Source organism: Podarcis gaigeae (assembly GCF_964106915.1).
Source record: "Podarcis gaigeae genome assembly, chromosome: 7".
In the NCBI taxonomy this organism is placed as follows: Eukaryota; Metazoa; Chordata; class Lepidosauria; order Squamata; family Lacertidae; genus Podarcis; species Podarcis gaigeae.
Window position 1 is genome coordinate 45,266,254 of NC_139683.1, and position 16,179 is coordinate 45,282,432.

The window sequence follows — 16,179 nt, forward strand, 5'->3', positions numbered from 1 at the left end:
GCTCAATACCCTCAATGGCAATGCAGGCTGGGAAGGATAAGAAGTTTCCATTCACATCCCACAATTACTATCAGCAATGCCACCCTCCAAGTCCAGCCAGGTTATATCATGAAGGAAAGGACACCCCATCTGTATAATAATAATAACGCTCAATTAATTTACTTTTTTTTTACCTTTGCCTGAAGCAGCAATGCTTTGCCTCTTGGTACTGTCTGTGGGAGGAAGCAAAATATCATTTTTGAAATTTGTGTGCAAATGCAAGAAAATAATACTTTGGGAGACAGACAATGGCACATTATGGGACTTTCTTCATTTCTTCACTCTCTGCTTAAATCTGCCCTGGAGGTTTTCCAAACCCTACAGTGAAAAATTGGGGGGTAGGCAGGGGAGAGGAGAGGACGTCTTGTTGCACCAGTGGAAACTTGTTCTATGGTCTGGTTAGTCACCACTCTTTAACTGGTCTAATGAGAATTCAAGTTCTAATAATGAGTTTGGCTAGCAAAATGCCAACTACCAGAAATTAGATACGTAATTTTAATGAATAACGCCACTCAATAAGTTTTTAGGTATCTCAAAATAACTGGCAGCTGTCTCTCCACATTAAAAAGAACAAATTTGCACACACAGTGGGCGATATTCAATTAATGAGTCCCATTAGCACAAGGATTTCTGCTTGTGCAACGTGACTCCCCCCTCCCCCCAAATCTCCTTCTAGAAAGCAGTAAACCTCGTAGGCCATCTTCCACATGCACTGTGTGTTTTTTAGTACACAAAAATGGGGCATAGCCCTTGTATATCCCTCTTCATACAAGGATCCAAATAAAAAGGCAAATATGAAATACTGGATCTCTGTTTTTCATGTTCAAAACAAGCTCGTGCTGCCTTTCCATGGTCTTGCTGGAGAGCAATTAAGAGGCAGGTCTGAAAAGCATTAATTAAAAGCTATTTAAAGACCTTCTCTTTAAATATGGCAATGAAGAGAAGCGTGGGCGGCTGAGTGTATGAAGCATGAAGAGAAAGAGTACGAAGATCTCTAATTTTTACATGCCTAGATCTTTACGCTCTTACTAGCTTCACAAGTTTTGCCACGCACAGTTGTGAGGCATTAAGTATATGTTAATAATGCTTGGACTGCTCAAGAGTGTTCCCTACTGGAAAAGGGCTTAAGCAACCCAGCAAGCCACCCATTCCTCGCTCTCTTTACCTGTACCAATGCTCTTCCCTTCCCTCCTAATCTCATCCATGATGCTAACCACCGCTCTCCCACTTCACCCTAAATGTGCTGGAGAGGTAGGGGTTGGAAGAGAGACTCCAAGCCACATTCGTAGCCAGCTAATGCCTGGTTTAAGAGTAATGCTGAGCATGCAAAAGAAAGGGGAAAAAGGGGAGGCAGAGAACCCTTACCCAACAAGGGTTCAATGTAGCCAATGTAATTTTAAAAATTTGACCACTAGGCTCTACCTACCATACTGGCATAGCATCAACTACAGGTCCCTGACATGCTAATGCTACATGTATACAGACCAGCAACACAATTTAGATATCTTCTCATGCAGTATTCTTTAACCTTTTATTGTGATACTTGAACTCAAGCCTCATTGCAAAGGGGGAAACGGGTCACCTGACACCATGCTGATGTCATGTGACCAACATCAGAGTGGCTGGGGATGATGGAGTTCAGGAACTAGCCCGCCAGGCTGAAAAGGTTTTCCACCCCTGAGCTAAATCATATGTTGAAATGCCGTATGAAATTCATTTGACTCCATCTGAGAATATCACCTGTACTACCAATGCAATATCATTTCACAACATTTTTCACCAACAATGCTGCAGTGACTGAATAGACATTTCAAATGGACCATTGATTTTATTGCACTGATTAAATGCAAGAGCCATATCAATAAATTGCTGGTAAACTTGATGCAATTATGTTAGGCAATCAGTAAACTGGTAGGATAAGATTAATGCAACTCCCCAGAACACAGGAACATGTGTTAAAAATAACACCGTTAAGAAAGGCCAAAAAGAGAAAATGCACATTCCAGATTGCTTGCAACCTTCCTCTACTTCTCTTTTGAAGCAGTAACGTCACACCAAATATCAGACAGTTCCAAAGTATGCTGTACTGTTTACCTGTGGGTCTTCTAACAAGAGACAGCCAAGTTCATAGCAAGCATAGGGTTGGATATATAAATTGTTTTGGCGGCACAGTTCATCTTTAAGGGCTCGTTGAAAGAACTGTAAAACAAAATTGACACATTCAACACAGAGTGACATTTCAAAGAACAAAAGAAACCTTCACACTGGACAACACATTCTCAGATCTCGCAACTATCTTCACCTGCAGGGCCTGTTGATTTGCCAGTTAGCTTCGGAACCAGTTAATGTAACAAATCAAAAATAAACTTGGAAGAACTCCCTAGCTGTTAGGAGTTTGGGGACTTTAGAAGAGGAACATACCTGAACAGCATCTTCAGCATTTCCTAAGCATTTGTGTATGGCCCCAAGTAGCAAGTTCTTTAAACCAACAACAGTGGAATCATCAATTTCATGGCAAGCTTTATCAGAAAAGAAAAGGTTGAAGCATTTAGTTTTTAAACTATATATATATAAAAAAATTTAGTTCAACAATTTGTACACAATTTTATTACGATTGCCTTTAAGCAATATACAAGAAACCCAACGTAATTATAACAAAAATGAATTAGATACAGAAAGCTGCTTAAAAAGCTTTAAAACCAATCTTCCCCAAGTTGCTGCTCTACAGATAAGTTTGGGACTTCAAATTCTCATCAGCCAGTGGACAGGGATGATAGGGGTTGTAGTCCAAAACATCTGGCGGGCAAATGATTGAGGAAGGCCGCTTTAAACCTATCCCCTAATCTTCTGTCTTCACTTTAGACTTTTTAGTCCAATCAACATCTGGACAAAAAAATGCTAATATTCTCCCCTTTCAGTCATCAGCCACCAGGTGGATCTGGTGCCAACTCTACTACTCATGCATGATGGTAATGGGTCCGATCTGGGCTGTGGAAGCAGCAGTGGCTGCATAGCTCCATCAAGCCCCACCGGTGCCAGCTAGGGGGATGGATTGAGCCCTAAACATTCAGCATGGCCATTCAAATATGCAGGAGAGCCAGGTGAAACCATATATGAATTGGCTCTTAGTTCAACCGACACCGAAAGTGTTTATAATAGCTTTGAAACATACTGTTCTATTGCACAAATATTTTCATTTATGTTTATGCTGGAGGAAATGCCAAATGTGTTTAAAGAAGCGGCAAATTTATGTTGACTTAAGAATTGGTTAAGAAACAAAGGAGCAACAAAAAGTTTGTGAAGTTACCAATAAAAAACGAATAATGTAAAGCGTTATAAATCCTTTATAGTGGACGCTCAGGTTGCAAATATGATCCGTGCGGGAAGCATGTTTGCAACCCGCAGCACCGCGTGTATGCACGCACGGGTTGCAATTTGGCACTTCTGCACATGCGCAAAGCGCAATTTAGCGCTTCTGCACATGTGTGACCGCCGAAATCCGGAAGTAACCTGTTCCGGCACTTCCGGGTTTCGGCGCATTCGTAACCCAAAAAAACACAACTTGAAGCGTCTGTAACCTGAGGTATGACTGTATTTGCATGAACCAGGGAGGAACATGTTGGACACAGAAGTGTACACACACCATGGAAGGTCAAGCTTTCCGGCCTTGTATTCTGTATGAGTCAAATGGCACAGAAAAATGAACTTCTGGAAATATGTTCAAGTTGCAGCCTTTACCTCTGGATGGCTTTTCCAACCCTAAAGCCAATTTCCCAAGGCCTAAAGTACAGTCATAAATGTCAGAAGAAGGCCTTGAGAAGCTATATACTGTTTATATACAGAAACGTGTTTTAAGTCTTGTCTAAATTGCTCACAGCGAGTGCCAGCTGCCATTTTGAATATGAATCTCTTCCATCCTAAGGCTTATAGCTTCTTCAGCAACCCGAGACAAATGACATCACCACTAAGATTAGCCTTGGCACTAAAGAACTCTCTTAAAGAGATGCATGACAAGGCATCTGTATAGGAATGCTGTATAGTTTTCTTTTTCTTTTGAAGCAATATGCTTTTTTATCTTCAGAAATCCAGTCTAACAAAGCGTGCTTCAAATTAAGGCAAAACATGAGTAGATAGCAAAGACTATTTGTCATCTGTGCCTGTCTCTACTTCCTAAAGATGACAGATCTGGCATCAGTTATTCATGCCCTAATTTCGAAGTGAATAGGTCGTGACAATGTGGGGTTCCCTTTAGACATTCAGGAAACTTCTACCAGTTGTCATCAGGTACTGGAAGACTGGGTCTTATACCATCCCTACTGGTTGCCCATCTATTTCAGGGCTTTATTTACACTGCTGGTTCTGACCTTTAATGTGTTAAGAGTTTAGGACCAGATTGTTTCAAAAACCAGTTGCGAGATATGAAGATGCAGACTGGTCAACTAACAGCCAACCCTACCTATGTAATATCAAGTAATCTTTGCTGTGCTGTTCACAGAGGGGAGTTAGTGAGAGGAGAGGGAGTGGCTAACTGCCTCAGTGTGCCCCTTCCCATCACCTTGGACTCCTGCATCTATTGATAGCTCTCTTGGGAAGCTACGTGAGCACTGGTACTCACAGCCTGAACATCAGAAATAAAGGGAACAATGGCAAACCACAACACTGAACCAGTAGCTACCATGTACTATATTTTGGCTCACATTACTGCCAAGAATATGTTCTGATCAGTGGTGGGAGAACAATACTCAAATTTCCACAATCTGGTTTATTATCCACTTCAAACTGCTTATTATTCAAAGCCCAAGAGTTTATAGTGTATCAATCATTAGATGAGTAAGCCAGTTTCTGCCTTAAATTGGCACAAACTGCAAGTATTAGCGACAGAAAAGTGAGGGTTTGTAAAAGAAACAGTTTGTGCAGAAAACAACAATAAAAAGAAACAGACATCACATCTTGTACCTTGACTCATGTGCTGTAGGTTTGGGAAGGAGCAGTTTGGAAGAGCTTTCCATAAATACAATACTTCAATGGATGCCAGTATACAGAGTTGCTTGGTTGGTTTCTGCTTCCTAAATCTATCTGCCTGAAAACAATAAAATGGTTTATTTTAATTTCCATTCTAAGCCAAGGGCAAGAAGTTTTCAACATGTTTTCAAAATGCAACCTTTAAAGTTATACAATTGGACAGGCTGAAGGATATTTTTAACATTCAGCCAGAAAAACAGCAAACCTCTAAAGACTGAAATGTCAGCGTAAAGAATCATGTGCCACAACATAATGCTCCAGTGTACCCCTAAACACTACAAAGTGTGTGCTGTTCAGGTCTTCAGCCAGTCTAGAACAGGAACTTTATAGTACTGTTTGGGACTTGCAGGGCGCACATTTTTAAGTCCCACTCTTCCAAAACATTCCCCTCTAGTACTGAAAAGCTCAGAATAACGACAGGCTGATCTTTGCGCATGACCATGGTGCAGCTGGGCATTTAACCCTGTTGTTAAATTGCTTTGAGACTTTTTTGTACAAAGTAACTAACAAATATAAAGACCAATACACGCAATGCAGATCTCATGGATTTAAAGTTAAAGGCACTTCCCTTTAACTTAAGAATTTTGCGAAGCATTTCTGAGCTCACATCAAAGGAGAGCATTTATGTTGCATGTACCTACTTTCTGGATCAGATTCCTAATCATAAAGAGTCACAACTTGTCTTGTGAGGATGAGGGACTCCAATTAGTTAAGAAAAAAGCAATTTGTGGGTGAGTCCCAGACTCCTATGGGGAGATCCATAGCATATCACTTATTAGATCCTTCACCTCATTCTGTCCACCCAGACCAAGCCACCCCCATAGCAGAAATGTACTGGTTTTAAGGTCAACAACACACTTGCGTTACTGCCCAACACCATGTCCACAGTTCCCTCTTCTAATTTAGATCTGCCTCCAGGAATCTAAACTCCTGGTATTATCTCAGGTATCAACAAAGCAAGGGGACAAACATGGGAAAGTTTTCAAGGGCAAGAGAGGTCAAAGGAGAGAGAAAGAAAAGGGGCCAGATAAAAGAAGTGAAGCCTTTTTCTCTCCAGATCGCTTGTTGGCAATTTAAACTGTTTGACACTCAGTGGTAGAAGCTGAGATATGAAAACTAGGAGCTAAATGGCACATTAAACTAAGTTATGTGAGCTACAACAGAATGACTAGGCACACTTTTTTATAACAATACAAAACTGAAAATTAATGAACTGCTGCTAAAATCTTATGTACATTTTTCACATGGTCTAGTCCTCATCTGAAGACTGCAAAAAAACACAAAGCCATGCTTCCCCTGCCTGCCCCCTTAATATTCGAGGGTCCCTCAAAACACAGCCTTTCTGTAAGGCCAGTAATTTCTTGGAAGTTGAGCAGGCAAAACTTCTCCTCCCACACCCTCAGCATCAGCAGTGGCAGTTTAAATCAGAAATTTTAGGTGCAGTACTGCTCAGAAATTGTTTGTGCTAATGAAATTCTCAGTCGCAAAATGTGCCTAGAACAATGGGAGTTTTGAACGCTGTTGACACTGCTTTAAGCCAAGACATAAAACAAATGCCATACAGAGATTTTAATATGTTCTTACAGCACTAATCTTAATAGGATCATTCTACAGACACTAACAGCACAGTAATTGAACAAGGAAAATGGCACAAACATAGCAAAAAAATGGATTGTCTATTTTTCTCTTCAGAATGTCAGATGCACCATAATATTATTTTGCTTTCCCATTAAGACAGACATGGTATAGCTTTTCCAGTGGAATTCTTCCACTACCAGTTTCCATTTACAGAAGTATTTCTGTATCTGGTAGAAGAAGCACGCAAAATTAAGATTCTCACTAAAATTATGTGCACTCTCTCCATAAGGAGAAAATAATGTACAAACCAGCACAGCATTGAATGATTCTCTAGCGCTGATCTCATAAAACTCATGGCCTTTTCCTAAGTTGAGAGGGGTACAAACCGGGGGGGGGGGGGAGGTGTCCCAGCCTGAAACACACATGCTTCTCATGACAGGTCCTGACATACTTATTTTAACAGGGTCAATAAACATCAGTATTTAAACTGCACTGTTCAGAAAAGATTTTAAAAGAAGATTCAGCTTAGATTGCTTCCACCACCACCACCACCACCATCATCAAATCAACTCGGCCTATGCTCATCAGACCTTTTTGACCGAAAACTGCTCAATTTGATTGTTTTTTCTTTTAAAAAGCTTCTGGACTTCTTTGAACACATTCTGAGCTCCATTCACATCACCAGTGGCACCTTGACACACTGTAATAAAGCACACACCAAAAGTTTATTCTAGTTATCTTAGGGCAAAAAACATTTTCAGCTGCCATTCCACATATTCATAAAATTTCTTAAATGTTTAATGACTAACTGATGCCTGAATTTGCTTGTTTTTCTTTCCTTGCTCCATCTTTATGTAGGATACCTATGAGATTATAAGCCTACAGGCAGGTTCTGTGTTGCTTTTGATATTTGTACAGCACCTAGAAAACCTTAGGTGCTTCATACATAAATAATAATGAGATACAAACAAATGCAGATAGAGGCTATCATGCAGGAAGAATATTGCATGCTCACATTTCATCTAACTAACAGGAAATAAAAAATATATAAATACACACCACTGTTACATTAATGTTGTGATTTGTGAAGCTGTAAATCTAAGGTTTTTTTACAATACCTAACCTAGAAAAGGAAAAATGTAAGTTGTGGGTAGTTTTCTTGCAGAGATACGCTACTGCCATATAATGATCAACAAATTCAACACACACACACACTCCTATTCATGTAATGATACTTCCCTGCTGTCAAATAGGCATAGTAGCATTGGGACCATCTTGATTCATTTTTAAGACGCTCAAAGGATTCAAATGCATCCTTGAAGTTCATTTCTATCATGCTGCACCAGCCTATAAGAACAAGCAAAACATTTTTTAAACACACTGAAAAGAAATGGTTCATACACGGAATAAGCACACAGACACACACACACACAGACACGTGTGTGTGTGTGTGTGTGAGAGAGAGAGAGAGAGAGAGAGAGAGAGAGGGAGGGAGAGAGGGAGAGAGAGAATATGAATATATCTGGAGGAAATAGAATCTGCCACTGATGCAGGACTGAGTGAGTCCTGATCCCTCACTGCACATGAGAGCACAAGGGTCTTGGTGTCAACAGCCATCGCAGAAATGGAGTGGAGTTTCTGTAAGCAGGCAGCTTTTCTGGCAGTAAGTTGCCCATCACACTGCTTCAAGTAAAACCTGCCTTTTTTCTGTCTGAAGGAAGTCCACAAAGGTTAGGAGATGTTACAGTTTCAAAGAGTGGGTGAAACAAAAATGCATTGCTTTGTCTTCTTTTAGAAGCCATGGTGCCTTTAATTATATCAGAAACACAGTCTTCTGTAAGAAGTCACTGAATAAAAACTAGAATCTGAAGTGTAAACACAGCTCTTAACATGCTTTCAAAATGTGTGTATATGTGGGGAGAAGAGGTGTACTTTTGGTTTACTAATGCTGCACTTTCTTGACAGCAAGCAAGACCTGCATTCACTCCACAGTCACAAGTTGAATATTATCAATGTAACTTTTTAGGTGTGTGTTAATAAAGGCAATGAGCATGTAGCTCAAGTAATCCTTATGCATCAATGGACAATTAAGTGTGGTAAACTTAATTTTTCCCTTTGTCTATTGACCAACAAATGGTCATGATTATATAATTTACTAACACAACTCAATATTGCTCATTCAAGCACTAGTAGCAGTGATTAAAACACAGTAGCAATAAGAAAATACATTAGTATTATTATATACCAATTTCATATAGACAGACATGCTGAATCTCTCTCTGATCAGTTGCCAGTTCCAAAGCAGTATGAAAGGAGGTCAAGGCACTGTTGATTTGACACTAAGGAGAGAGAGAGAAAAATACTATTATCAAAATGCAAATATGAATAAATACCAGTTGTAATCATTACAATTCCAAGCCCTCCAGCAGAGTTTGGAAGCAAGGATGGTCTGGTGTGATTTTACTGCAAGCCTACAGCCCAAACATCAGCTGGCTACTCAAATCAGGCCTGGTTCACAGGACACACTAATTTGGCTTAGCAAGATTACACAAATGTATGGTCTGCTGGACAGGAGCTGACGGCAACTTTGCTGTTCCCTGGTCATTTTAGCTGCTGCAATGTACTGAGTTAAGCCAAGGTTTGACTTAGTATGCCATATGAACCAGGTTAAGTTCTCCTCTCATTAACCCATAGCTGTAACAAAGGTTTGTTGGTTCATTTCTCTCCAAAGAGTTTGTTTGTTGCTTTGTTTAGAGAGAAACAAACCACAAGCACTGGTTTACACATAATACTAAGCCAGCCTCCTGTTTTTCTTCCTCCTGGCATGGCAAAACGGGAACTGAGTAGGAGCAAAGCAGGCACAAATGAGGAGCTTTCACTGGCAGACTCTGGTTCTCATTAAACCATGGTTGAAGTATGGTTTAACACTGCACATGAATAAGGCCACTGTTGTGCTGCCACCATTTTAGCTAGCCATGTACAATTTCAGAACAGTTCACTTCTTCTCCCACAAGGGGTCAGGAAGACACTGGATTGACAGGAATTAATGCTACCAACGGAGCAGAAGCCAGATATGAAAAATGCCACCCTTTTGCCAAAGGAAAACCTCTACTTTGATATCTATAACTGCCAACACATTTTGGAGATATTCTCCGCACCCATGACCTCTAGAAACTTGCTTTTCAGTTTATTTTTCTTTTTTTAAGAGTCCAGGGTGCCATGTTTCATGCTAAATAGAACACTCCCCCAATCCCTGTCCTCTTGACTATATTATGGATAGGCCGACTGCATTGACATTCTGTTATTGAAATGGTTTTGACTCAACAAATCTTGCAAAATTACAGTCATACAGAGAAGTCTATCAGTACCTCTAGACGCTGTATTCTTCCCTTGAAGAACATAAAGAGAGACGAGTTTGGATAAGCAGCTTCCTTTTTCTGGAGAATGTCTTTAGCCTCTTGCAATCCTGCTTTGGTGTCACTGCCATCCAAAGCAAAAAAAGGACGAACCACAGTGTGGTACCACAGCAAGGCTAATCTGAAAAGACACACACACACACACAAAAATCATGACGCTAGCTGGTTCTGTAATGAGGAGATACTGACAAAACATTTTCTTTCTCTCTCTCTCCTGTGCCAGGCCAACATTATGCCAATACCTTAATTTAAACCTTAATCACGGCAAGAGGAGACATTGCCTTTAGTAAGGCGGGTTGTCTTTTTATGCTTCTAAGCAAGGTCACAATCCTACAGCATCACACACACAGGGTAGGACAGAAGTGTGCATTTGTGTTGTCATTCATTATGCAACAGAACAAGCAAACATTCCCTCCACCCAGCTACATACTTAAAACCAGTTTGCAATTCACCACACAATCAGCTACAGTAAAAGATTCAGAACACCTCTGGCTATGCCCAACTTATTCCTCCAGCTGTGCCAGAGATGTCTAGGGTTCCAGTCGAAGACCACTTGTGCGCACAACATGTAATTAACACTATACCACAAGAAGGAAACAGCTCAGCACCCCTGCATTATGGGGCTTTCATTTCAGAGGAAGAGGTAGCCCTCAGCATGCATCTCTTTGCACATACAAAGCTCTACTTTTATTGAAGTGAATACACACAGTATTTCTCAATCCAGAACCCTAACGTAGTATTAAAAAAATATGAATTACAGACTGCAATTGGAATTAACATGTTAAACCAGAATTCTAAATGAAAACAAATAGCTGCCATGCAAAATAAAAACCAACATTAACCCAACTTTGCAGGCACAAGTCAACACCAGCTAAATCCTTAACAAAAAAAATATGTTTCTACAAAAGGTAAAAGTGGTATATAATTCATTAATATCATTCAAATCTTTCCAATAGCTTCACTGGATGGAGGCTGCATTCACAGTATTTCACCTCAAACCAAATACTTCTTGCAACTGTGGAGAACCAGAGGGTCCTTGCCACAGGGCTATTACATGCAAAAGGAGGCTATGGATTGGGCATAACTATTCCCTCCACTGAGCTGAATGGAAAAACCAGAATAGAGGAGTTCTACATGTTGGTCACAAACCACTCAGGGCTTTTAAGAAATGTGGTCCATCATTGGAATACACAGAATCACACAGGGACACAAATAAGAAATTCTATACACATTACTGAAAACCAGTTTTAAAGGTGCCAAATTATTATTGCCTTAAGAGCTCTTTATTTCAATCAGCATTTATCTAGGCTGTTTGAATTTGTAAGCATCTGAGGGCACAAAAATATATCCTTGGTGAATTAAAAATCTCTCTAAAAGCCAGATTCTCATTTCATAAACCATCGCACATCAAGCAACAACTTTATCTGGTGATGTTTCCATTAAGATAAAATGAAAATAACAAATACAAGACCGCTTCCTAACTTACGTTCGCTTGCAGTTTACTTACTTTCAGTACTAAGTTATTTACCAAAGCATTGCAATATAGCTACTCACGTAGCTAAAGGGGCCTTCATGTCCTTACTTTCACTTGCATATATCAGTGAAGAAAGCCCCTGCAGGCGGTCTCCAGGAAAACCCAGCAGGTTGATGATTTTGAGCAGGTTTGGGGGCACCATGGATATGCAAAGATGAAAAAGTCCATATCCAAAGCTAACAGCACCTTTCAGACGGTTTAGTGAATCCTCCGTTATGCTTTCTGCAGCAATATGATTATCATTTGCAGCGTAAGAAGTCAAGGATTCCTGAGTTATCTTCTTCTGATATAATTCCTGAAGTGTATTAATGTCTGTATAGCATTTATTGTAGATTTTCCAAGCTTTTCTAAGGATCCACCCACCTTTTATATAAGCTGAGAAACGAAAAGAAGAGTTTAGTCAAAGACAGCAGCATTTCCAAACAGAGAAACAACATAATAATGATTCCAGAACAGACCTGGACCCTGCAATCATAATCTGAGGCCCTTCTTCATGTGCTTTCTCCATGAAAGGTCCACGAGAACAGGCCTTTTCCCGTTTGTGGAATGCTCTCCCCAGAAAGGTTCGTCTGGCATCTTCAAGTCAAACCTTGGCTGTCGAACATAATTCGTTCCAGAAGCCCGTTCGGCTTCCGAAATGGTGAACAACTGAGGCACGGCTTCTGATTGGCTGCAACAGCTTCTTGCACTCAAGCTGAAGCTGTGCTGGACATTTAGCTTCCGAAAAACGGTCAAAAACCAGAGCATTTACTTCCAGGTTTTTGGTGTTTGGGAGCCGAGGTTTGACTGCACATCTTTAGGGGGGATGCAAAAACATTTCTCTTCTCCCAGACCTTGGGCTAATTAAACAATCTATTGTTTTTGTTTGTTATTAAGGTATGTATTTTTGTTTTTTTATACTGTGAACCGCCCTGTGATATTTGGATGCAGGGCAGTATAGAGATTTAATAAATAATAATACTAGTAAAAGTCATTCATAAATACTGAACATCAACTTATTATACCTTTCCCCACAACAAACAAACTTTACAACACACAAAGTGTTCCACTAACGCGAGCACTTTTGGCTATGCGATGGAACTTCACTTCCTGTGTGCCCTCTAAATAAGTTCTGGGGGTTCCCCCAACCCTCCTCAGATATAGGGAAGCAAGGGGGTGAGGAAGGGGGAGGGAATTCCCATTGCACAGTCAGAAGTGTTTGTGCTAGTGGATCTGCTTAATGGACTAAAACCTAAAAAACCTTTCCAACTTATACATGTGCTCAAACCAATATGCAGGGATTCTGAAAATAGAAAAAGACTAAAGAAACTAAGCAGTTAGTATGTGATATTAAGAGGAGATTCTGGTTTTTGGAGGATTCTGCCAAGGGACTCAGAATATGTGGGGACATATAGGGCCCAAAGAAAAAAATGATGTAGCATGCAAACTCTAACCATAAATCTTTACAATGGTTAAGTCACTATTCATTCCAAATTGCTTTGGATAGGCTGTAAACAATGAAGGAAGGAACAGTTTCTTTTTTAGAACTACCAAGCTATGGAAAATTAAGCTGTCTGTTGCAATAAAAACATTCAGACCAACAGCCATGATTCAGCTTTATTAGGAGGCTAAAGTTACTGCAAGACTGTGCAGTTCGATGACTTTCTGCTGCATAGCACATTTGGTTCTTGTGTGGCTCACCACAAGGCAAGTGTTTACACAATTTTGTTCAGCAATGCCGCAGTAAGCATGGAGGAGATAAAATACATAGTCCTCTCCTCACCTTGTGGCCTGCACATCGACAGATAAAGGTCAAAAATGAGAGGTACACTTCAGAACAATCTTATATAGACGAGCTGTGCTTTGCACTGCGAGGGGGCGTGTTTAGCAGCCTAAATTGCTGCGGCACCAGCGTTCCGGCCTCAATTTTCGTCGTCCCGTCGCGAGTCACCCACCCTCCACTCCCTTAGAGATCAGGGTCTCAGTTTTCTTTTGGCCTTGCTATGGACCTTAGGTTGGTCGCCCTGGTTGCCCAGGGGGCCTGGTAGGAATTTGGCATTAGGCTTTTTGGTTCTTTCGCCTACCTTGTAGCAATCGTCACAACTTTCGTGATATTGGTGGGTAGGTTAGGCATTGGAATAATGTGTTGTGGTGTGTCAAAGGGCTAGGTGTGGCCATCGCCTGCGCCTTCAATTTTGGGTATTCCGTTAAAGGAATCCGGCGGTCGTGTATTCTGTCTGATGCCTGCGTGGCGGGAGGCCATGGCACAACCCTCGGTGACATCAGGGGAGAGCTTATAGTTGGATTAGCATCAACAGGCTCCACCTACTGGTGAATAAACCCCACCTGTTTTAGACTCACCCCTCTCTGAGGGGGTGGAGTCAGTTGACTTCACTTCCTGCGATCAATAAAGTTGTGGCCTTTTCTTGCCCATTAACCTTATATCACGTGTCCTTGTGTTTTCATTCCACTACGCGGGGATCGGGTCCTCGAACCACAACTGTAAGTTATCAATCACCTGCGAATCAAACTGGTCAGCAACATTTTATACTTTCTTGTCACCTACAAGTGGGAAGGACTGGAGAACTCAAAAATTCAGTTGGGGTGGGGTGGGAAAATAAAGATTTAATATTAGAAGTCGGAGCTCACCCGAGAGTTCTTGTTTCACAAAAGAAAGCACAGCAAGATAAACTTGACAGTCTGCTACAATGATTTGTCTCTGCAGTCGATCAATCATGGATGGGGTAGCCTTTCGGCCATCAACCTGTTTGAAAGCCATGAAAGTAGGGTAGAAACATCCAATGAATCTTAAATTCTTCTAACTCAAGCAACATATTCTCCCTTGCAACAAGGTGGTCTTTCATTTCCCAATAGGGACACACACAAAAACTGTGTGGAATCCTAACACAGCACTGAAACTAAAGAGAATTGCCTATCACATTTACAAAACTGTCTGTATGTTTGGAAACTGAAAATATTGTACATTTTCCATATGTTGCAGAGGAACACTTTCATATGTAAGAGCATTATGATAAGGAATGTATTGTTCATCCAACAGAAAGTGTGCGTACATACTTCCTGTCTTCTGCTCTAGCAAGTAAAAAAGTTCATGACTGGAACCATGAAACAAGCATATCTATTGTATTTCCCATTCCAGCAACCTTTATTTGAAATCATTTTCTTATTCTGTGGAAGCATAGAAGGAGATGAGAGGCAGTAGCAATAAAGGAGAAACCTTTCAAATAAAGCCATGGTTAGCTTCGTATTTTAGTTCGCTTTGGCATAAATAATCAGATTCTATTACGTAAATGCATATGTAAGAGTGTTTTAAAAGGAATGGATTAGAAAAGCAAGAAGTAATACCTGCACATACATTTCATAAAATGTTGGGAATATATATCACCTTTTCTTTATTCAAGTGTCAGAGGATGTTACTGTCTTTTACCAAAACAAAGGTGATAATCTGAGGAGTGAGCACTGAGTTTAATAGGGCATTCTGTCTGCTGTTCCTCTCCACCAAGTTGCTGCCCACCCCTGCCCCTCTGCAAAAGATGATGGATGGTGCATTTGTACACTGGGAGCTGGAAAACAAAGACCTCCTCATATTCCCATTAGAAAAATATATGGTACAGTGAAACTAAACAAACTGCTCAGATTTTTATACACTCAACATTAATAATGCAGGATGTTCTCAAGGGAAGCCAAAGCTTCATTATTTATAGACTATGCAGTGCTGCACTGGTCCACTGAACTAGCAAAGACAAACAGCATCCATGGGATACTTCAGCAGGATTACTAGCCAAAATTAATCACTCTGGTTTGGAAGAGGAGACGTGCCAACTACATGTATACAACAGGTGGTGGCAACTGAAGCGGAAATCCTCTATTAACTTATATAATCTGAAACGGTAATATATTAATTGTAATTTATTTTAAGTGCAAAAACGTGCTTCAAATGTCATTTCAATTACAAGCGTCGGCTTTGCAGTCACAGACAAGTATCAAAGGTAAGCAGAGATCCACATAGATCTGTCAAGTCACAACACTGCAAATACCTGTATGAACCTGCAATTCAATCGACAGAAGCATGAGGGCTAGAAGCTAAATGGTAATTGGTAACATCTGGATTAACAGATGCACCTTCTTTGCTCTCCAAGTCCTGCCTTTAAACTAGTGTGGGGAAAGTGAGGAGAAAGGACTAGGTTTCAGTGGAGGAGGCTTGCACAAGTGGTAAAGAGAAAAAAATGAGATATTCGGGGGGGGGAGAAATTTGTCTGGGGTGTTGGGGGGGGAGGAGAATCTGGGTAAGATTTTACTGTTTCAGAGAATCTGAAGGGCAAGTTACTTTGGAAGGTTTGAAATTTGATGCTCAGATTCCACCCTCTGGTCACTTTGAGATTTTGGGCAATTGCCCCATCGAGTTAGCATTCCACTTCCACCAGGAGCCAATGTGGAGTTCTATTTAGAGTTTTCCTAAACAGAAATTCTATTTAGTTCTCATGGCTGAGGATTCAGGCTTCCATGGACAGGGCTGGGGTGCAGCAGAAACCAAGGGAAAGTGAAATAGAAGCGGATTAACAAGAGTAGGGCGTTGTAGCTGTGGTCCCTCTG

At 40.7% G+C, this 16,179-nt stretch overlaps 1 protein-coding gene across 2 annotated transcripts in view; it reads right to left on the reverse strand.

The window, feature by feature from the left end:
- Positions 1–16,179, reverse strand: part of TTC39C (tetratricopeptide repeat domain 39C) — a 41,684-nt gene that overhangs the window by 4,352 nt on the left and 21,153 nt on the right. Inside the window, exons 4-13 of one of the 2 annotated variants that reach the window (XM_083748267.1) lie at positions 14,218–14,332; positions 11,584–11,964; positions 10,008–10,176; positions 8,885–8,978; positions 7,879–7,986; positions 7,230–7,339; positions 4,996–5,119; positions 2,461–2,558; positions 2,134–2,238; positions 174–212 (exon numbers count right to left, since the gene is read on the reverse strand). In XM_083748267.1, the coding sequence (XP_083604393.1) occupies positions 174–212; positions 2,134–2,238; positions 2,461–2,558; positions 4,996–5,119; positions 7,230–7,339; positions 7,879–7,986; positions 8,885–8,978; positions 10,008–10,040 (711 nt within the window). In that variant the 5' untranslated portion in view covers positions 10,041–10,176; positions 11,584–11,964; positions 14,218–14,332. The remainder of the gene's footprint in view (positions 1–173; positions 213–2,133; positions 2,239–2,460; positions 2,559–4,995; positions 5,120–7,229; positions 7,340–7,878; positions 7,987–8,884; positions 8,979–10,007; positions 10,177–11,583; positions 11,965–14,217; positions 14,333–16,179) is intronic. The other variant, XM_083748266.1, reaches the window with a different exon arrangement.